This window comes from Miscanthus floridulus, chromosome 9 (genome assembly GCF_019320115.1).
Source record: "Miscanthus floridulus cultivar M001 chromosome 9, ASM1932011v1, whole genome shotgun sequence".
In the NCBI taxonomy this organism is placed as follows: Eukaryota; Viridiplantae; Streptophyta; class Magnoliopsida; order Poales; family Poaceae; genus Miscanthus; species Miscanthus floridulus.
The window spans coordinates 22,328,077-22,350,359 of NC_089588.1; the positions used below are offsets into that span (position 1 = coordinate 22,328,077).

Sequence of the window (22,283 nt, forward strand, 5' to 3'; positions counted from 1 at the left end):
GCTCCCTGTTCCAAGAACTCCTCCTCCTTGATTCCATGCGACCGCCGCCCCTTCCCTCTTAGGTTTTCCCCTCCCATCACCGGCGACCGTCTGGGTGACCCTCGTGCTCCCGGTGGACCTCAACCGCTTTCAAGTTGGGAACGCTTTGTCCTTCCACCTAGCCGCCCCTCCTATTAGGATTCTTGCTCGCCCCGTTGGTCGGTTTCTTTTCACCGCCGACGTCGTGAGCCCCTCCCTCACCACCTTCATCTCCATCAACAACCCGTTTGGGCAGGGCGAGCTCAAGCTCTCTGTGCACTGCTCTCGAGAATGCGCAGTCTTCGAGGCGGACCGGCTACGTCAGGCAGCTGAGTGGTGAGGTCTGGAGGCTACCTTAACTCTCCCAACCCCCGATGTCCCCGCTGACCACTCGAGTATTCCCATGGCAAAACCCAAAGTGCCTGCCAGCTCTCACTCCACTCACCTGCCCGGATGCCTATAGGGGAGAAAATCCGTCAGTGGATATGCTTAAGTCATCCAGCTTTCATGCGCTTCCAATCCCTATCTCCCTCCTCTGCTCCCCTCTCCTCCCTCCACCACGTCTCATGCCATGGCCGACACTGACATGACCAAGGTGGCCATCGAGCCTAGCACCGCTATTACTCAGCTCTCATCTACCTCTAACCCCTTTCTCCCTCCTCTACCCGCAATTACTCGGCTCTCATCGACCACTAAATCATCTCTCCCTCCTCTCATCCCCTCGCCACGTCGCACGCCATGGCCGACACCGACTTGATCGGGGCGATCATCGAGTCCAGCGCCACCATTACTCAGGCTGCCACCTCCTTCAAGGAGGCTCTCCTAACTCCGCCGCGCCCCAGCCTTCTTAAACCCCACCTCACCCCAATTTTGCATCCCTCCCTTCGCTTGCCTTCGTTGTTTCGCCCCCGACCACCACATCAAAACTGCCATGACCCTTTTTGGTGCCGGCGGTGTGGTGCTTCTAGCCACATGGAGAGCCACTGTTGCTCTACGTCGTGGCTGCCTCGCCATGCCACCCCATGGCCAGCCTTGTGGCGCCCTTCCCGCACGCTCCCTGTCCTCCCCTCGACCTTTGAGTTCCCTGCTCTCCCCTTCACCCCGCCTCCATCCTCCCCCTCATCTCCACCTCTTCCTCCTCACCCTCTACCTTCTGCCTCTTCACCCACTCCCACAACTCCGTTCTACCACCGGTGACCACACCCACTCCCGTCCCAAGCTTCATGAGATTCACATCTCTAGATCTCCCACCTATCCCACGGCTCTGGTCGACCTCTACGAACCGCCGGCTGATCGCTCCACCCTCCCTGCTCCTTCCCTGGCTTGCCACGCGGCCACCCACACCTCTGGGGGGCATGAGGACTCTAACGAGTATGCTGACTTTGTGCTCCCCTCCAACGACGTTCCCAGCAAGTCTGAGGAGGAGGTTGACTCCTACAGCTTGCTCTTTCAGCCACGTCGTCCGACACCCCATTAGGGGCAATGACGAGCTCCTCTAGATGCCGGAGGGGGACATGGATAGGGTGTGGAGGACCACCTTCGTGTTCATCAACAATGATGGCCCCATCACCACCCCTGCTCCCTACATCCACTCCATCCTCTTTGCCGTCGCTCCCAACACCCACTATCGGCTCATTCCCTCCTCTTGCGGGCACATGCTCCTCAAGTTTGACTCCAAGGCTAATCCAGATTCGGTCTCCAACCTCAGTCTCATCATCCATGATGGAGCCGGAATCACCATTGAGCGCGCCGAAGAGTCATCCAACCGCTGCATCCTCAACCAACCATGGCTAGTGGCCATCTCCGCGACTGAGTTCCTAGTCGAGCACTGGCACCCAGGGGGCATCAAGGCAGGCTTCCAAAAGATCGGGACCATCATGGAGATCGACCCCGAATGCCTCCTCAACGATGACTACTCCACATTGCGCGTTGTGGTCGCCAGGGTTAAGCCAGACGGCATCACCGAGGACTAGTGGATTGGGAACCCTAGCTGGGGGCTGCAGGGACGCGTCCTTGGTTCCTCCTTCACCGTCTTCGTCCTCCAGGTCTGGTCTTGGGCGGAACAACTCGTTGAGATGGGCAACCTCCGCCCATTCTTCCTGCGCCCGCCTGATCCGCCAAATGGCGGCAATGCTCCCCTGGCTTCTAGGGCCCGCCCATCGCTTTTGGGCCCATCCTCCACGGCGCTATTGTTGGGCCTCTAGGATAGCTTGGTGGGGGCTCAGGCTTCTTCCCGGGCTTCGGCTACTACTACCAAGGGTTTGAACTCAACCCCAACCCCCTGTTCCATCCCGCGCTCCTCTTCTCACCCTTCCCTTTGCCACCGCTGACAGGCTTCCTGGTGCGGCTGCTCCTCCTCTCCTCGCCCTACCCTAGTACGAGGATGATGACGTTCCTTCTCCACCACTGCCTTCACCCGCAGATAGCGACAAATGTCTGGCCAGACGTGGATGGGGGCACCACCCTCGCTCGGCGGCCCCCCTAGCGCAGCAGTGCCCACCTCACCGAGAAGGAGCCCGATACCTTCATTCCGGTGGCAGCCAAGGCCACCCACCTCAAGGTGCTCCATGAGGGCCTGGTCTCTTGCTCCGCCGTGCTAAAGAAGTAGGTCAAGGGGCGCAAGCTACTGAAGTGCAGGACCCCCCCTCAGCGCGCTTGACATCAAGCACCTGGCCAAAGCCTCTAGCGTCGTCTATTTGGCGCCCAGGCGATAGATGTGGTCGAGAGGAGCACCATCATTGCCCCATGATAGGGCTCCTCTAGGAGCCTCGATGGCCCTAGCTTTTGCGGATCACCAGGGTCACAGATCACCACACCGTGCACCTCAACCCCAACCGAGTCAACGGTAGTGCCTTGCCTGTCAGCGTGCGCGCAGGACATTTTCTCTACTCGCTTCAGCTATGTCTATTAAGGTGGCTACCATTGTGTCTCCCCCATAGGGTCCTCTCCTGTCTTAGCTTCGTGTCATTGTAATCCCGTAGGAGTTGTAATCGTTCATCTATGAATCAGAACTGCTTCATCTACTCTGTCATGTATTGGAGCATATGTGGCCTGGGTCGCTGAAAGGTCCTTGTTTGGTTTTGGTAATTGAGTGACAACTTAGGTGGACTAATTGGTTTATGTGAGATACACAGGTGATTAGTCCACATGTACATGTGTGTGAGCAACATATGCCATGGAGGTGAAAATGGCTTGGAGATGTTGCAAAGCTCACACATGTGATGATGAAGGAGCTTATTGCACATGAGACATGACATTGAGTCATGTGATCAAGGTGGAGAAGATCAAGACAAGACTTGGCTTGATGGACCGGTTGCAAGCGTGAAGGGCAAGTCAAAGGCTTTGGAGTGATGGACCGCGTGGCGGGTGAAGCTTGAGCAAGACTTAGCGCCGATGGACAATGGCAACGGTGAAGAGCAAGTAAAGTCAAGATCGATGAACCAATATGATCACATGATGATATGAAGTGGATCATATCATTGTTGATCATGTTGGTGCATGTGTTGCATCAACATTGAAGGAGATGGAATGGAATGCGCAAGGCAAAGGTATAACCTAGGGCATTTCATTTCACCGGTCATAGGTGAGTAGAGAAGTTTATGACTGGGTTTAGGATAGATGGCCGTACTATCAAGAGAGGCAAACATGTTTACATATCGGTCATCTAGTGCCACTCGAGTGATCTAACTTTGCATCGTCGCTAGGATCGAGTGGCGTGGCAAGTTGAGTGGCTAACATCCTTTGGGAAATGATTGTGAAAAGCTAACACACATACACATGGTGGTGTACACTTGGTGGTGTTGGCACATTTACAAAGGAGGTGGTGTTTGCAGGGTTGAGATGGGTTTGGGTCCATTCGGCGCTTTCGGGAAAATGGAATGCCTATTTTCTATTGCGCTGGATGCAAATTCTTGTGGTTGGCACATTGGAGCAAGGGTGAAGAAGTTAGAAGTGAAAACGAGTTGATCGCAAAGACACTGGCGTCGGTCAACTGACCGGACGCTGGGTCTGAAAGCACCGTACGCTGTGGTCCTGCGTCCGGTCAGTGGTGGCCGAGAGCATGCAACATCGGTCTTCGACCAGACGCTGGCACTGGAAGTGATCGGACGCTGTCTAGGTGCGTTCGGTCAGGCTGACGTACGGTGACGCAGAAGCTGGAGTGTGACCGGACGCTGGGCTGCGTCCGATCACGTGCGATCGGACGCGTCCGGTCATGTCTGGTACCTTACTGGAAACGACCGGACGCTGGGGTTGCTGCATCCGGTCAGTTGAAGCTGCTGCGTCCGGTCAAGTCAAGTGACTGTTGGAATCAGGACACGTGGCCGTCTGCGGGCGACCGGACGCTGGGGTCTAGCGTCCGGTCAACTCGACCAGAGCGTCTGGTCGGCCCGACTTTTGCCCAGTGAAGGGGTAACGGCTAGTTTAGCCCATGGGGCTATAAATAGAAGTGGCCTTCGGCCATGGCTGGTGCTGAGCACCTTGGGGGACTTTGTGTCCATGCTTGAGAGTGCTTAGGAGCCCTCCATCTCACATACTTGATAGTGATCATCCGATTGTGTGAGTGAGCGATTCTAGTGCGATTGCATCGTGAGGTTGCATCGAGTGGCACTAGGTGTTCGAGTTGCAAGCTGGTGGTGCTAGTTACTCTTGGAGGTTGCCACCTCCTAGACAGCTTGGTGGTGGTCTCCGTTGAAGCTCGCAAGAAGCTTGTGATGCGCTCCGGAGAAGTGCTTTGTGAGGGGCATTGTGCTCGCCCCGCGGGAGCCGCGAAGAGCAACTTTAGTAAAGCGTGTCATTGAGCTACCCTCACTTCCGGGGTAGGTTCTTGTGGCGCCCGACGTGCGGGCTTAGCGGGTGATGCCAATTAGCCAACGAATCACCAGTGAGCGGTCGACACAATGGGGACTAGCGTGTTGGCAAACACGTGAACCTCAGGAGAAAAAATCATCGTGTCAACCTTGTTCTTCCCGTTGGTTTGCATTCTCGTTACACAAGCTTGCAATTACTTTTATATACATTGAGCTTGTGTTGTTGCTTTAATAATTAGTTAGCTTGGTGTAGCTTGCTAATTATCTTCTTGCTTGTGTAGAATAGAAGTAGCTCCCTTGCGTGGCTATTTTGGTTTGTGTAACCTTGTTAGTCACATTGCTTAGTTTGTGTAGCTAAGTAATTGCGCTCTCTAATTTGGCATGGTTGCCTTGTTATTGAGCATTGCTAGTGAGCTTAGTTAGCTTTGTGCTTTTGCTTACTAGCATGTGTAGGAGCTCCCTTGTGCTTAAAGTACTAGTGGCATAGGTTTGTGTGACCTTGCTCCTAGAATTGGTTAGGTGAGCTCTAGCTAGCCCGACACCTTTGTTGCTTGATTAGTATCTTTACAAGGTGTTAGTGAACATAGATAGAGGGGTGTATCTTGGCTAGACCGATAGTTTTAATTCCGCACTTGTTTCGGTTAGCCAACGTGATTAAGTTTTAAAAGGACTATTCACCTCCCTCTAGTCCGCCATCTTGACCCTTTCAGTCACCAGGACAAGTGCGACGCTGTCCGGGACACCATCTCCACCTCTCACCCTCACATCGTTTGTTGCAGAAGTCCAAACTCCACAACATTGACATGCACAAATGCAATCTTTCCTTCTCCCCTACCTCACCGGCTTTGACTTTGTCCCTGCAAACAGATCCAGGGGCATCCTCAATGCCTGGGACATTGGGGTCGTCACGGCGGGCGCCCCAACCCAGACCACCTACTCCATCACCATCCCTTTCACCTCAACCACCTTCGCCTACTCCTTCTCCATCACCAATGTCTAAGGCCCCTCGGATCACAGGGACACGGATGCCTCCTAGAGGACCCTCGATGCCATGTCCCCCCCAATGACATGACTGGCTCGTCATTGGAGACTTTAATCGCACCTGCGCCCCTGCGACAAGAATAACGCCAACTTTGATCAAAGGTTGGCAGCCAAGTTCAACTCGGTGATTGATGGCCTCGCCCTAATTGAGCTCCCTCTCATGGATCATCTGTACACCTGGTCTAACAAGCGAGCAGTGCTCACCATAGCTAGGCTCGGACCGCGCGTTCATCAACGGGGGATTTCGCCCAACTCTTCCCCAACTCCAACCCTCAACTCTCGCCTCGGTTCTACCTCCGACCACATTCCTCTGATTCTCACCACGCCCACTTCCATCCCCAAATCCTTCATTTTGCTTTGAAAATGCATGGCTCAAGCACCCGACCTTCCTCCCCTTTGTCCTCCCGGTCTGGTCTGGAGCTTTTGTACCGTCAGACTCGACTAACGGTCTGGTGGGATGGATCAAGGCTCTTGCCATGGCGCCAAGGCCTGGTCCAGGAAAACACCATGCCTGGCCCGATGACTATAACATGCTTCCTTATTGTGTTGCTTCTGGACATCTATGAGGAGTCTAGGGTGATGTCTACAGGTGAACGGCGTTTGCGCGAGCTGTGCCATGACTGCCTTGCCTTGCTCATCGCCTAGCGGGCCACGTACTAGAAGCAAGGAGGGAAGTTCTGGTCCCTCTAGGAAGGCGACGCCAATACGAAATTCTGCCACACCAGGGCCTCTTGCAGAGAGCGTTGGAATGCAATCCACGCTCTGGAGGTGGACAGCGTGTAGGCTGATTAGCCACGATGACAAGATGGGCTGCTGTCGGTGGTTTCGAGTAGCACCAACGAGTAAATTTATATATTGCGCGTTGGACCCAGATGGTGTGCTAAGAGGACACAAGGATTATACTGGTTCGGGGCCGAATGTCCCTACGTCCAGTTTGAGCTACTCGTATTACTAGCACTGAGTTTGTAGTAGGGGGTTACAAACTGGCGAGAGAGGGAGGGGCTCCCAAGTCTTTGTGGTGATGCGGTATGATACGCGATGTGTTTGTTCGATGAATCGATGTGCGATGCCTTTAGTGGGAAGCCATGCTTTCCCTTTTATAGGTCAAGGGAAAGCAGGGGTTATAGCGGAAGGGGAAGAGAAAAAAAAGGAAAGAGAAAATAAGGCTCCCGGAGATGTGACGTCCTCCTCTTTGCGTGGGTCCCACTGACCCTGTAGAACGTGGAGGCAGCGGCGTCATACCGGGTCCTGTTGGCCGCTGCACCATACGTGTGGGGCGTCGTGCACCATTCTTGTCTTTAGTCCCATTCGAGCGGACGGAATGCTCAGAGGGTCCCCTGACAGAGGCCATGTGAGGGGCTGGCGGAGCAGAGGCCAGTCAACTAACGCCGATTGGCTGACGTTGGACGGTGGTCAGGCAGGGAATTGGCAGCACAGTGACCACGCATCCGTCACTATGGGCGATGTGAGTTCCCTAGAATGATATGTCATCACTACACCACAGCCCAAAATCAACGTCAGTTGGGGGTCGTTAAAAATGTCGATTTAACGTCGGAAAGTTAGACGTTAATGATTTGTAACGGACGTAGGTCGTTATATCTCATTTTGACTACAGGTCGTCGGACGGTAATTCTATTTCGATTCAACGTCGGATGGTCGGTCGTTATATCGTTCTTTTAACGACCCACCGGTCGTCGCCACAGATGGACTCCACTCGCGCACTGGATTAGCCCACTTCCCGCCTAACCTTTTAACATAGGCCCCACATGACAGAAAAAAAAAATCAAAGCCCGCCCAATGGGTCAGCCCATTTTCTATCTCCCGCCTGCTGGGCACTCAGAGCAGGAACCCCAAAATCCACCGCACTCCTCTCCCTGACGCACACCACGCCGCCACCCGAAGCCAATCGAAGAAAAAAAATAGCGTCGCCCTGCACACGCCCTCACACGAGCGGCCTGCCTGCCGCCGTCGGCTGGCCACCGGCCACCGGCCCCTCTCAACGGTGCCCCAAATCTCCTCTGCGCGGTCAGTCTGCGGGCCGGCGAGCTCAGGTCGGCCCCTCCCGGCGGCGACCTCAGCTCTCGCCCGCTCCCCACCGCGACCACAGCTCGGCGGCGACCTCAGCTCGACGTCGTCTCCAGGTAGCTCGCCATTCCCTCCGCCCACCTCAGCCCCACCGGGTTCCTATGCACCCACACCCCTACCCCTCTGTGTTCCTGTCCTCTGCACTGCCGCCACAGGCAGATCTCCCCCCTGCCTCGCTCTGCACAGCAGATCCAAAGAAGGGAGCCGCCATCTCCATCTGCACTTGTATGGCATCTCCGTCTGCACTTGTATTTGCTGTTGTTGTATTCGGTAGATCCCAAGAGGGCCTCCAAAGCCATCTGATTTGCTAGCTGCTAGTACTACTTCACTAATCAGGTTCATGAGAATGTAGGATCTCTTCGGACTCTGCAGCTCCGGCTCTCAGGCCATTGCGGCCAAGATTGCATGCTCCTCTGCACACTGGCGGAGGCAAGGGGGCCAGCAGTGGCCACGGCCCCTCCCAAGTTCAGCACTAGATTTTTATAGTCTATAATTTGTGCTTTTGTAAGCTTCAGCTGATCGATGCATACTATAATTGCCTAGTCCAGCAGTATGCTGTAGCTTATATGCTGTAGCTAGTATGCTAGTATGCTGTAGCTTATGCTTTTTTATTTATTTTTGAAGGATGATCCTAATACCTAAAAGAGAGCCATTTCAATTTTTTTTTGAAGGAAGAAAGCCATCAAGGACAAATTAAATGACCCTGACTAGTAAAAAAAAATAGTACTTTTATATCATACAAACTCAGTATATTAAATATATAGTTGATCCCTATATATACTAAGATTAATATACTATGTTATTTATGTTTGGTCATTGTCCAGCCCCCTCTATACCACAGCTGTTGACATACTTCCCTTCCTAATTACTCGCTAATTCATGGATCTGTGGTTTCCTTTATCCAGCAGGTTATATTCGTGGTTGACTGAGGCGTACAAGAATAAGTTGCTCCTTGGACCTTTGCCCTAACAAAAGCCGTAGCATCTACAGGCGCCTTGTCACCAAGTAGTAGGAGCCAGCTCGTGAATTTGACTCAGGAGTATCAGGTAAAGTGCTCTCTACCACTTCACTACCATTGTTGCTGCTGGTCTTACCCGTGCTTGTTATGCTGGATGCAATTGATGATATATATGCACAATGTGTTGAATTCGATGCAGCTTGTTCTGGTCAGCTTCTAGTTGTCCCTAATAAAGGTTGATGGATAAATCCTGGATTGATGATGATGCTAGGTAAATACAGTAACATAGCAAATACGGAAAGCGGTCTACATAGCAAGAGTGGGCATTTAACATAAAACTTTTATGTAGGCATGGCAAGGCATATTTGCAGGGGGTGAACCGTTTCTTAGCTTTTGCATTTAGTAATGCAGCTGTTGGTAGCAAGATACTTTGTCCTTGTAGAAAGTGTTCCAACTCTTTCTAGAAAGAGGCTAGTGAAATCCGCGAACACTTAATATGTGATGGGTTTCTAAAAGGGTACAGAACATGGAATTTACATGGAGAACCCACCCCTTCTGTGAACCATGGGAACTGTGACAGTGATGGTGATGGTGTTGAGGTTATGGATGAGTCTGATGAAGATGATGATATCTCTGGTTTGCTTAGGGACTTAGCTGGTGGCTTAGACGATAGAGGTGATTTTGAGGACAACAGTCCTGATCTAGATCCTTGTGAGGACCTAGTTGCTATTCGAAAGTTGGTCGAAGAAAATAGCAAAGAACTGTTCCCTAGTTGCAAGAAATATACCCAACTCCGATTTCTTATTAGATTACTACACACCAAACTTCTTGGAGGATGGTCTGATAAATCTTTTAACATACTATTAGACCTGCTCAATGATGCATTCCCTGATGGTTCAGCAATAGCAAAAACCTTTCATGAAGCTAAGAAATTGGTGAAATCCATAGGAATTGGGTATATTAGTATTCATGCATGTGAAAACGATTGCATTCTCTATTGGAAGGAGAACATAAATTTGAATGCATGTCCAAAGTGTAAGGCTTCACGGTGGAAATCAAATAGGAAGACTCTAGACGGGAAACATGTATATAATGTTCCCAAGAAGGTTCTTCGCTACTTTCCAATAAAGAAGTGTCTCCAACGGTTATTTCTATCCTCTAAAACAGCAAGCCTCACGAGGTGGCATGATGAAGACCGAAAAAAAGATGGTCTCCTAAGGCATCCTGCAGATTCCCCTCTATGGGAGGACTTCGATAAAAAGCATCCAATCTTCGCTGCAGATAGCCGCAATATTCGTCTTGCATTTGCCACCGATGGCTTCAATCCATTTAGAACCATGAATAACAGCTACAGCATTTGGCCTGGTATTTGTATTCCCTACAATTTCCCACCTTCAATGTGCATGAAGCAATCAAATTTCATCTTGTCTTTTCTGATTCCTGGTAAAGATTCTCCTTGTGGTGATATGGATCTCTATTGTCAGCCACTTGTCAACGACTTGTTAGATATGTTTGAAAATGGTGTTAGAACTTATGATGCTTCTAGGGGTGAGTACTTCCAGTTACGGGCAGCAGTATTATGGACTATTACTGATTTCCCAGGTCTAGGATATCTGTCTGGATCTGTCACATCTGGTGAAGCAGCATGTCCTGATTGCCACTTCTTTACTGATTCACTTAGACTTGGTAATGGTACCAAGACTTGCTATATGGGTCATCGAAGATTCTTGCATGGAGATCACCCATTTAGGTTTGACGCCAATAAATTTGGTGGTAAAACTGAGTTGAGGCCTGCACCTAAACCACTTTCTGGGGAGGAAATTTTGGAGTGCACTAAAGAGCTTAGCAATAGTTATGGCAAGGATCCATCTAGGAAAAAACCAGCAAGAAAGAAACGCAAGGAAGGTGAACCATTAGTCATTTTCAAAAGAAGATCTATTTGGTTCAAGCTTCCATATTGGAAAGACTTGATGTTGCGACATAATTTTGACGTTATGCACATAGGCAAAAATGTTAGTGAAAGTTTAGTGAACACATTCTTGGGCACTGCTGGGAAGTCAAAGGATAATTTGAATTCTCGCCTAGATCTTCAAGCTCTAGGTCTTAGAACTGATCTTCACCCAGTTGAAGTAGAGGACCAATTTTATTTACCACCAGCACCATACTCAATGAGTCCCGATGAGATGAAGTTATTTTGTCAAGTACTAAAAGGGGTGAAGTTTCCTGATGGTTATGCATCTGATATACGACATAATGTACATGTCAATGAGAGGAAGGTATTTGGGCTTAAGAGTCATGAGAACCACATTATTCTACAACACTTGCTACCACTTGCTGTGAGAAAAATACTACCAGAAATAGTCAGTGCTGGAGTGATTCGTATATGTAACTTCTTTAAGAAACTTTCTGCCCCTATCATTCGAATAAGTGATATGGAAAGTCTAGAGGCTGACATAGCTGAAACCTTGAGCCTTCTTGAGACTATATTCCTTCCATCTTTTTTTGACATTATGGTACACTTGATGGTACATCTTCCTGCCCAAGCAAAAATAGCTGGTCCAGTCCATTTTCGCAGCATGTGGCCCGTGGAGAGGTAACTATCTTAGGCCCTGTGTCTTGCTGAATATGTATACAAACCTACTAGTTATATGGCATTATCAATTAATGTGCCTATTATTTATGTGTATAGGTGTCTCATGAGATTAAAGGGTTCTGTACGTACAAAAAGTCATCCCGAGGGATCAATTATGGAGTGGTCTAATTTCACTGGGTGCCTTACACTTTGTTCTCGCTATCTATATGGTGTGGGGCAATTTGGCCGTCAATCTAGAATAGATGAAGATAACAGTACACCTCCTTTCTTCCGTAGCATTGGTCAAGGTTTGGCTGGAAAATGCACATTTAGTTTGGACCACAAGACATGGGTGCAAGCTCATAGATATGTTTTGTTCAACTATGACAACATTGCGCCTTACTTGGAGTAAGTTATCAAAATCATTTACATCATATAATCAAATTCACCTACATTCTAAAGTCACAATAATTAACCTTTGCAGTAAGCATGATCAATCTCTTTCCTCTATTGGCCATCGAAATAAACGGGACATCAACCGCATGCGTCATGAATCCTTTCATGAGTGGTTTAGGTTGCATGTAAGTGAAACTAAAACTTAGGGCTTGTTATTTGTGATTGATTTTACGTATTTTAATAGTAGTCTTTCATTATCACAGGTGGGAGAACTGTGTGAGGAAGCACCAGATGAGATAAAAATTTTGGCCAAGGGGCCAATGTTGAATGCACGCAAGTACAATAGCTATAGTATTAATGGATTCTGTTTCCACACAGAATCCTATGATGAGGGAAGACCTATTCAAAATAGTGGTGTTGCTGTAGTCGCTGAGGCAACAACCTTTGATAGTGGCAATAATGATGACAGTACAGTAATAAAAAATGCCTATTATGGAATTATAAAGGAAATTGTTGAACTAAATTATCATCACAAAGGAAATGTGGTTCGTTTCAAGTGTGCTTGGGTTGACAACCGTGTGCAGGACAAATGGGTAAAAACTGATAATTTGGGGGTTACATCTGTTAACTTTAAGCATTTGTTCAATATGGGCAAAAAGATATCAGATGAACCTTTCATTTTAGCCTCACAAGCAATCCAAGTATACTATGTTCCTGAAGCAATTGATAATGAGTGGGCTGCTGTTAGACAATCAAAACCAAGAGATGTGTATGACTTAGATAATTTAGAGAATGAGCACATGGATAATGATAATGGATTAGCTTGGCCATTGCATGATCTAAGTGCAAATGTGACAGTGGATATTGTAAATGGGGTGGTCCCTTCTGTTAGAACTGATATAGATGGAACACTTGTTGTTCCCCAAAAGACTAAAAAAAAGCCTACAAAGTAAGTGTTGTTTAAGTGCTGATGCTACTGATTTTGGTTATTGATTGTTTTATTGATCCCCCTTCCATAGGCTGCTGATATTTGGGTCTTTTTTTCAGGAAAACAAATGGCAAGCGCAAGAGGAAATAGTAACAAGGGCCACCTAACCGTGTATGAGCAGGAGAGAGATGAACAGATAGCAGTCAACAACGAGTTTCTAGCATCGCTTGGTCTCCCTGCTATGAATATGTGCAATGAACCTAACAAAAGAAGAAAGGTCATCTCTTATTTAGATTGTTCTACCGCAATGAGTTTGCTGATATTTAATACTGCTGATATTTACACAAATTGTTCTACTACTTCCTTTTAGAGAACTCATAACATAAGTGTTGAAGCAAGAGTTCACAATCTACGACCAAGGACACAAACAAGCCATGCAACACTTGCGAATGAGCAAGTTGAAGAAGATTTAGCTGAAGAAGATTTAGATCAGGAAGATTTAGCTGAAGATGATTGGGAATGTGAATCAACGGGAGATTTCTTAAGTGATAATGAAGGTCTTGTATATCCTGTAAAATTTTCTCAAATTATTTACAACAGATTTTCATTGTGCCTGCATCTAATTTCTCAAGTTACTTGTAGCAGATTTTCACAGCAATACACAAGGGAAGAGGAATGGAAGAGGTATCAGTAAATTGGACGAAGTCTTTGCAAGGAAACCTGGGATGCCTAAAATCAAAGTTATGGTCAATGAATATGGTCAGCCCATTGGTGAGAATGCTAGGAGGTTTTCTGGTGCTGTTGGGATCCGTGTGAGACAGAAAATATCAATTGCCTATGCTGATTGGAGGCTTGTTGAACCTGAGATAAAGGATGCAGTATGGGCAAACATAAAGGTATTTTTTGGTTGTGCTGATTGTCTTGTTGTACATTGAATTATTATTACTCTATAAGCACTCATTTGCTACTTTTCTGTACACATTAGGAATTCTATGATATTGATGATAAAGCCTTTAACTGGTTTTTGACTGCTGCTGGAAAGAAATGGAAGGATTTTAAAGCAAACCTGAAGAAGAAGTTTTTTAAAGGCAAAATAACAGAAGAACAAATAAGAAAACAACAAGGTGATAGGCTGAATGATGATGATTGGAAGTTTCTCAAAAATCATTGGACAACTCCAGAATCTGAAGTAAGTAAACTACTCCTAGTTACTGCTTTGTTCAAGAAAAAACAACATCTAGTTGCTGCTTGTTGATTGCTGGTTATAGCCATCTTTGCTGCTTCCTGTGTTGCTGCTTGCTAGTTACAACTTGCTGGTTGCTGACAAAGCCATTTCTATCATAGACTCGCTCAGAAATTGCCAAAGCCAACCGTGCAAAGTTGTCCATACATCATACAACTGGTAGCAAGAGCTTTGCTTGTAACAGGCATGAATTGGTATGTCAAACTATTATCTACCTGGTATGTCAAACTATAATAGGCATGCTACCTTTCTTGAGTACTAAAACTGAAACACTTGTAGGCTAATGAACTTGGGCGCCCTCCTCGAAGGGATGAACTATATATCAAAACACATACAAGGAAAAATGGAATCCCATCGAGGAATGCAGAACCAATTATTGTAAGTTTTTCCTTGAACAAGTATCACTGTCTGAAATGTTGGTTTTGGCAAATTAATAATGATATTTTGTTTGTGCAGAATAAACTTAAATCTGTTATTGAAGCTCAGCCTGAATTGACAGAGAGAACCATCCAAGAAGGCGATGCATTTGCCATTGCTTGTGGAAAAAAGGAACCGAAAGGGCGTGTTCGGGTTTTAGGTCTAGGACCAACTCCCCAAACTATTGGTGCACCAGGAGTGAAGGGCTACACACCAACAAGGGTTCAAATGCAAGTTCTAGAGTGTAAGAGGAAAGAAAGTCAGCAAGCAGCTCTAGAACAACGCATAGCAGAATTAGAAGCTGAATTGGCGCGTGAAAGGTTGGCACGTGAAAGGTCAAGTATGGAAAATGTCTCTCAGAATGGCTCTAACTCACGACACCATGGGGTAAATTATTTGTACATCCTCTGAATTGAATTATTAATCCATCAATAGCTAGTTTGCTTTATCTGGTGCTATATCTATACTCTGATTTGTACATCCTCTATACTTTAGCTGTTTGCTTCTGGTGCTATATATATAATTTAGGCTAACTGAAAAGTGACTGTAGTCTTTTATACTTAATTTTAGTCACCATAACTGCACAGTGACACTTGGACTTCATTTGTCCTGAGTACTTACTGTACTACTTTGCGTGGCCTGAGCATGGCAGTTGTTGATTGTAATTAACCACATGAACTCTTTTGTTACTAGGAGAGTTTATATGATTGAGATAAGTTGACTTGCTTAATATGTCACAGAAGTTTTTTCCTAAGTTCTTATGTTGTCCCAGAATGGCTCTAACATCCCACTTTTTTGCTTACAGAGCCCAAGATCTGAAGAAAATTATGTCCAGACAAATCATGCTCCTGAATTTCTTGAAGATGGTGCCTATGCAGATAACTCTAATGAGTATGAATATGTGCTTGTGCGTAGGACCAACTTAGCCTCACCAGTCCAGCAGCCCCACCGATCGAGCAGCTCCCCATTTGTGCAGCCCAACACCTTTCCTGCAGCCTCATTTATGCAGCGCCCTCACTCTAGCCCCATTCCTACAGCCACAGACGTTCAGCCACCTCAGTCTAACCCCATTCCTACAGCCCCAGTTGTCCAGTCCCCTCAGTCTAGCCCTGACGGTGCAGCCCCATCAAGGAATGGTGATGCAAATCGCATCTCACATGCTGACCTTGTAATGTTCTCATTGTTTTTCATTTTTTTTGCTTATAGTCCAATGGTGATTTTTTAATGAATACAATTCTCATAAGTACATTGTTTGTTTCAGTGTGGCAACGAAGTTATACTATATGCACTCCAAAGAGATGAACCTGTGGCCAAGGGAATAGTTATTTCAGTAAATCCTAGCACCATGTGTGCAGGCCACACTCTTGAAAGGAAACACTGTGAAGTTGTTATCAGGTATGTGATGAAAAGGGAAGCAAAGGTACCTCGTCCATATCCTGGTGTGCAAGACATGGCTGATGCTAAGGACCTGTCAATTGCATGGCCATATAACAGGGTAACAAACAACACTTGTCATTGTTTGTCGTTTTCATATGTAATGAGTGCCCAGATTTTCTAATTGTTGATATTTCTAACAGCTCAAGGTCAGCAAGACTAAAAAATCATCCCATGGAACAGGTGTGCTATTCTGAATTTTTCCATCTACATGTCATTTAGGAGATCATACATCTTGCATGAAACTATGAACCTTTGTACATATGAAAATGAAAATGACATGATCTAGCAATCTGAAACTTTGCCCAAAATGACATGATCTAGCAAGCATGCTGATTGTGTGAATGGAAAACTAGAGTATAGTTGTACCTCCTACATGTTAGTGCTTGGTGACTGGTGCCCCTTCCAAGCATGCTGACATGATCTAACCAACATGCAGTGGTGCTTCGATGTTTCTTTTATGTGTGCATCTTGCTGATTTTCAGATGGTCTGTGATAACCTAAACCAATTTCTATAGAAACAACTATTGCTGCCATGTTGTAGAAGAGTCATATGGAGAACTGCTATTATTTATCTAAATATTTTCAGAAATTCTAAATTCCAGAAGAACAATTCCTTTATTTAGTAGATGTGATCCCTGCTGTATGCCTGAGTAGATGTGATCCCTCCATGTTGTGGCTGTGTGCATAGTGCCTGCTAGGTTGAAACCATAGTCAATGTATTGTCTGGTGGCTGTGAAATGAAATCTGAAATTAATATGCATCATAAATGAATTTTCATTCCATGAATACCAATTGTGCTGCTTGCTGCCTTGTGCTGGGTGCTTGTGCCTCCAGCTGACTGGTGCCTTTTATGAAGTTTTTGGTTGAGTTTTCTTTATGAATTTCAACTTTTATTTACAGGTGGTGGGAGGAAATAGCTGGAAGTAGAGTGCAGCCACTGATTGGATCAAAGTGCTCATGATGACGTGTTTTGAACATCCTAGCTATAGATGAAAACATTTGTTTGGACTTACTAGAGGTGGATCATTTTGTAAAGTGTGGAAGCAAACTATGAGATATGGGTTGTGGAACCGTATCTCTAGTACGTCTACCATTTTGGCCAAACTTGTTTCATCTTAGCTTTTGTTTGCCATGAATTGTGTGTAAAATGGCATGACAAATTATGATGGATTTAATATAACTTGTGAGCTCTTTCTGGTCTAGCTTATGTGTTTCATGACAGTGTTATTTGAATGTATGAGATGCTACTGTTGATTGTATGATTAAAATATAAACAGTAGCACATAATATTATATGTTAATTATTTGTATGCATAGTGATGGACAGTGGGTCGCTATAAATATATATCATCAGGCGGTGCGTCGTTATAAGTTTATAAACCACGTCAGAAGATCTGTCGTTATATCTTTTGCATATCGTTAGACGGTCCGACGTTAAAAGTCGGTCCGACGTTAAAAGTTTTTAACGTCGCCAGTATCAACGACTCATATATGTGTCGTTATAAGTTTATAACGACCGACCGTAAGACGCTGAAACGGCTTATAACGACCCACCGACCGACGCTGAATCTGGGCTGTGGTATAGTGCATGGGGACAGGTCGTGCTGAGACGTGACCGCTCCTTGCACGATGCCAGAAGTTTGACCCTGAGTAGTACTTTCTGGCCCGTAGTGGTTGGCGGCGACGTGAGCTTCCGTTAGGAACCGCGTCCGAGGGATCGAGCGAGTTGAAGCCAACCCTTAGACGTCGGCCGAGGCGGAGTCGACCCTCGGGGGTCGGCCGAGGCGGAGCCTACCCTTGGGAGTCAGCCAAGGCGGAGCCAGCCCCCGGACGTCGAGCGAGGCGAGGCCTGCCCTCAGACATCGGACGAGACAGAGCCAACCCTCGGGGGTCGGACAAGATGGAGCCAACCCTTGGAAGTCAGCCGAGGTGGAGCCGATCCTCGGGGGTCGGGCGAGGCGGAGCCCGCCGCCTCAGTGTTCATCGAAGCGGAGCCAACCCTCGGGGGTCGGACGAGGCGGAGCCCATGGCCTCAGTGGTCAGACGAGGCGGGGCTCAGCAAGAGATGTAGTCGCGCTCTTGACCGCTCGGATGAATCAACGTTGATGGTTATTAGCTCCTCCTATTCGAGTACCCTAATATTGGTGCCCGACAGCCGCGCTCACCTCTTACTACACCAACATCCTAGGCGGTGAGGTGGCCACGACCTGGAGCTACGATGTCGACCAACTATACGTTGGTGCCTAGCACGCAGACCCGATGCCGCTCATCGCCCCGTTCTCAGAGCAAGAGGTGCTCTGTGCGGTGCATGCCACGTCGGTGGACAGCGCGCCTGTTCCTAATGGCATCAGGCCTGCCTTCTACTCTGTGGCCTGGGAGATCGTCAAGGACGACATCATGCTCTTCCTACAAGATTTCCACCGCAGCGATGCCGATCTACAACACATCAACAGAGCGGTCATCGTCTTGATCCCCAAGATGGAGGCAGCCACGTCGCCAGCCGGGTTCCGCCCGGTGTCACTTCAAAACTACCCCGTCAAGATCCTGACCAAACTCCTAACCTCCAGATTGCAGTTGCAGATCGCCAAGCTCGTGGACACAGACCAGACCGGCTTCATCAAGGGGAGATCCATCGCCCAGAACTTTGTCCTCGCCACAGAGCTGGTCCAGTGCTGCCACAAACGCCGAGCGCCAACTCTATTGATCAAGCTAGACTTCACGAAGGCCTTTGACTCGGTGAACTGGGCGAGCCTGCTCAAAATCCTGAAGGTGCGCGGCTTCCCCAGAAAGTGGTGTGACTGCATGGGCCAGCTCTTGGTCATGTCCAAGTCCGTGGTGCTCCTGAATGGGGCTCCCATACCATGGATAACCTGCAAGAGGGGGCTCAGGCAAGAGGACGCGCTGTCACCGTACCTCTTCCTTCTAGTCACGGACGTCCTCCAATCCATGATCAAAGCGGACGTGGCGATCAAGCACCCACTGACTGGCAGCATGGCCTCCGTGCTGATGACACCATCATCCTGCTCCACGTCGACATGGAGAGTGTCCAACGCCTGAAGCTCGCCCTAGACAGCTTCTACACCAGCACTGGGCTGGTGATCAACTTTGGGAAGAGCACGACCATGCCTATGCATGTCCCTACCGCCGATCTACAAGTCTACATGGACCTCCTGCAATGTATGGAGGGGAAGTTCCCCCAAATATACCTAGGGCTCCCCCCCTCCAATGTCAAGTTGCTGATCTCGGCCTTCGCCCCGCTCATTGCCAAGGTGGACAGGTACCTCGCCAGCTGGAAAGCTCTCCTCCTGAGCACAGCCGGCAGGGTGGTGCTGATCAACGCCGTGCTGGGCGGCCTACCGACGTACGCCATGGGCGCCATGGTGCTACCGCCGGGTGTTGTCAAGACACTGGACGTGCGCCGGTGTGCGTTCTTGTGGACGGGCACGGACATGGCCTCCGGCGCGCAGTGCCTCATTGCCTAGGAGGACGTCTGCAAGGACAAGGAGGACGGCGGGCTAGGGATCAAGCTTCTTCACTGGCTTCACCATCCGGACGGTTCGCCCTGGGCCCTGGGCACGTCAACCGGCCGGACCTGAGCGGCGTGCTCCACGGCACGCACTGGGCGGCGCTCCGTGACCTGCTCCCAGCATACCAGCACATCACCAAGGTCTCAGTCGGGGACGGGCACAGCACGAACTTTTGGAAGGACTGCTGGCTGGGCGATGCGCCGTTGGTCGATTGGCTCCCGGCCTTCTATAGCCACTACGTCGCCCGCGCTACGGCAGTGTGCGACGTCGTGCGAGCGAACCTGCGCGACCTGTTCCAGCGCTGGCTAACATCTCAAGCATCGGTGGAGCTTGATCAGCTCTTCGAGATCCTCTAGGATGTCATGCTTGGCTTGGAACCGGACGAACGCTCCTGCTTCTTCGAGGACCCGGCTGGTGTTGGGGCTCATCTACAAAGCCTCGACACGTGGTGACCACGACTGCGCCTCCTACTCCTTCGTCTGGAAGAACTTCGCCCCACCGCGCGTCTAGTTCTTTGGCTGGCTCCTCACGCAGAATAGGATCCACTGCCGTGAGGCCCTGGCCCGCACGAACATCCTCGACGATGCAACCTGCGAAATTTGCAAGGCAACAGAGGAATCGGCGGATCACATCTTCTCTGAATGTCCATTCATCCAAACCTTCTGGACAAGCATCGGCTGGTTCCCAGGCAACAAATCGCCAAGGTAAAGGAACTGTGGAACACACAGCCTCCCCCGCGCATCGCTAAGAAGGTCCTGCATCCCCTGCTCCTACTTCTATGCTGGGAAATTTGGAAGCATAGGAACGATGTCGTCTTCCGTGGGCTGCCACCCGACGTCGTCCGCGTCACCTCGGCGTGCAAGGAGTCTATCAAGAACTGGAGCTGCTGCATCCCGAGAAAAGAAGAAGCTATGGCTAACAGTTGGAGATTAGCACTCTATGGAATTTAAACGCCCCACAAACATGTAACCCTCAGTTGTAAACTGTGCAAGGCTCTGCCTTCCACCAACCGGGTATCTGTGGAATGGAATGCAGGTGGGGATCCATTCCGACCCCCCCCCCCCCCCCCCCCCCCCCCCCCCCAAGAGTTGACCTCACAAAAAAAATTATATAGAGCCACATGGACAGGAGGGGAAGCAACGTTGCAGTGGTCCAGCGGGCGGCGGGCTGACTACCCGGGTCATTGTGTTACAGTCTTCCGGTACTATTCCTAGTCTCCAGATTTGGGTAATGCACTATATTATAGGATGGAGAGAGTATATGTATACTCCATCCACTACTCTCAAGATTTGGTTAAAAGAACTATGCAACAGAGCGGCCACGGCTGAAATTACAATAATATATATATACTTACTCTATTCCAAATTATAAGTCATTTTAACTTTTCGACTTTTGCTATACGCCTACATGTAACCTATGTCTAAATACATATCAAAAGTTATGCATCTAAAACAGCAAAAGTTACTTATAATCGAATTTGGAATTGAGGGAGTATTTCTTATAAACTGTTAGATATGTTGATTTACAAATTATGAGAAACGCAGAACAACTCGCAGTTCGAATAGATATATGAGTTACTCGTATGGTTTAGTTCAAAATAGTTCGGAAGTTGCCGTCACCCAAACTAGTTCTGAATTTCTCATCTGATTGAGGTTCAGTTCCATCCAAGAAAAAGACTCCGACTCATCATCAGAGTTCATTTACGCATGCCTGCAACTGCAACGCATCGTCAGAGTCCAAGAAAATACTGCAGTCCGGAACTCGGTCCACCACGCATCATCAGAGTCCAAAGCCAAGTCCAATTACGCACGCCTGCAACGCACGTGTTATTAGTGTTACAGCATCAGAGTCTAAAGCCGAGTCCAATTACATACGCCAGACACGTTTTCGGATTATTCAAGAGCAACACGTACGAGATCAATTCATCAATCCCAGCATATGCTTTTTTTTTTGGCATGCAAGCGCAGTTGCAGAGCTAAAGCTAGCAGGAGCAGCTATGGACGTGGACGACACCCTGGTTCTCATCCTGGAGCGGATCGATTCGCCCGTCAGCCTGCTCCGTGCCGCGTCCACATGCAGAAGATGGTGCCGCGTCATCGCCGACGCTGGCTTCCTCCGCCGCTTCCGCGTCATCGTCCACGTGTTAGATAAAGCATAGATTTAACAAGCATAAAGCTAAATAAATCTATAACTAAGTTATATATGATTCAATGAGTATAAATTTTTTACTATAGTTCAAACATACAATAATTAGCCTACCATAAAAAAATTCACCGCAATTTAACCATAGAAGCTACAGGTACGAATTATTCAAATAAATTACAGAAAATCATATATCTAAAGGTACAATAAAAACTTTATACTAAAGCATACCATATTATATATTCACTGTGTAGATCTACTCATGTGGAGTCCAACAAAATTAGATTTTTTATTTTATGATTTTTCGGTGATTTACTATGATTTTTTAAAGATTCAGCGAAAATAAATAAAAAAGGAAAAGACAAAACCACCGTCACTGTAGCAAAACCACCATTAAAACTGCTTGGGGGGGGGGGATTATTTGACCGGTTTGGAAAGTTCAGGGGTAGAAAAATCCAGTTTTATAATTTGGGGGTAAAGTAGTCCACCTGAATAGTTGAGAGGGTTATATAGACTTTTTTCATTGGCTATTGGAATCTTTTACCTTGTGCGCTGTGTTTTTTCATAGAAGAATGGTTTGCAATGTTTTTAGCTGCCAGCAAACATGCAAGTCTGTACATTGCATGGGAAAAATATCAATAATAAGAAACAAGGAAAAAATGTTACATATCAATTTTTTTACCTTTTATGTAATGTTCATTTAAAAGATAAT

General features: G+C 47.9%; 1 protein-coding gene and 1 pseudogene across 1 annotated transcript; both read left to right on the forward strand.

Moving 5' to 3' along the window:
- The first annotated feature begins 9,103 nt into the window (after window positions 1-9,103).
- On the forward strand, window positions 9,104-11,894 carry LOC136479446 (uncharacterized; annotated as a pseudogene).
- A 304-nt stretch (window positions 11,895-12,198) lies between these two features.
- Window positions 12,199-16,864, forward strand: LOC136479447 (uncharacterized). Its single transcript, XM_066477317.1, has 9 exons — window positions 12,199-12,765; window positions 13,177-13,363; window positions 13,452-13,702; window positions 14,151-14,243; window positions 14,329-14,427; window positions 14,506-14,853; window positions 15,272-15,634; window positions 15,728-15,861; window positions 16,804-16,864. The coding sequence occupies exons 1-9, from the start codon at window positions 12,199-12,201 to the stop codon at window positions 16,862-16,864; spliced, it is 2,103 nt and encodes a 700-aa protein (XP_066333414.1).
- The last annotated feature ends 5,419 nt before the right edge of the window (window positions 16,865-22,283 follow it).

Excerpts from the sequence above, each read along its gene's own strand:
- LOC136479447 (XM_066477317.1), top strand. The coding sequence starts at position 12,199 with ATGTTGAATGCACGCAAGTACAATAGCTATAGTATTAATGGATTCTGT. Across the intron at positions 15,635-15,727 it reads GCATCTCACATGCTGACCTT|TGTGGCAACGAAGTTATACT; the intron begins GTAATGTTCTCA and ends TGTTTGTTTCAG. Across the intron at positions 15,862-16,803 it reads CACTGTGAAGTTGTTATCAG|GTGGTGGGAGGAAATAGCTG; the intron begins GTATGTGATGAA and ends TTTTATTTACAG.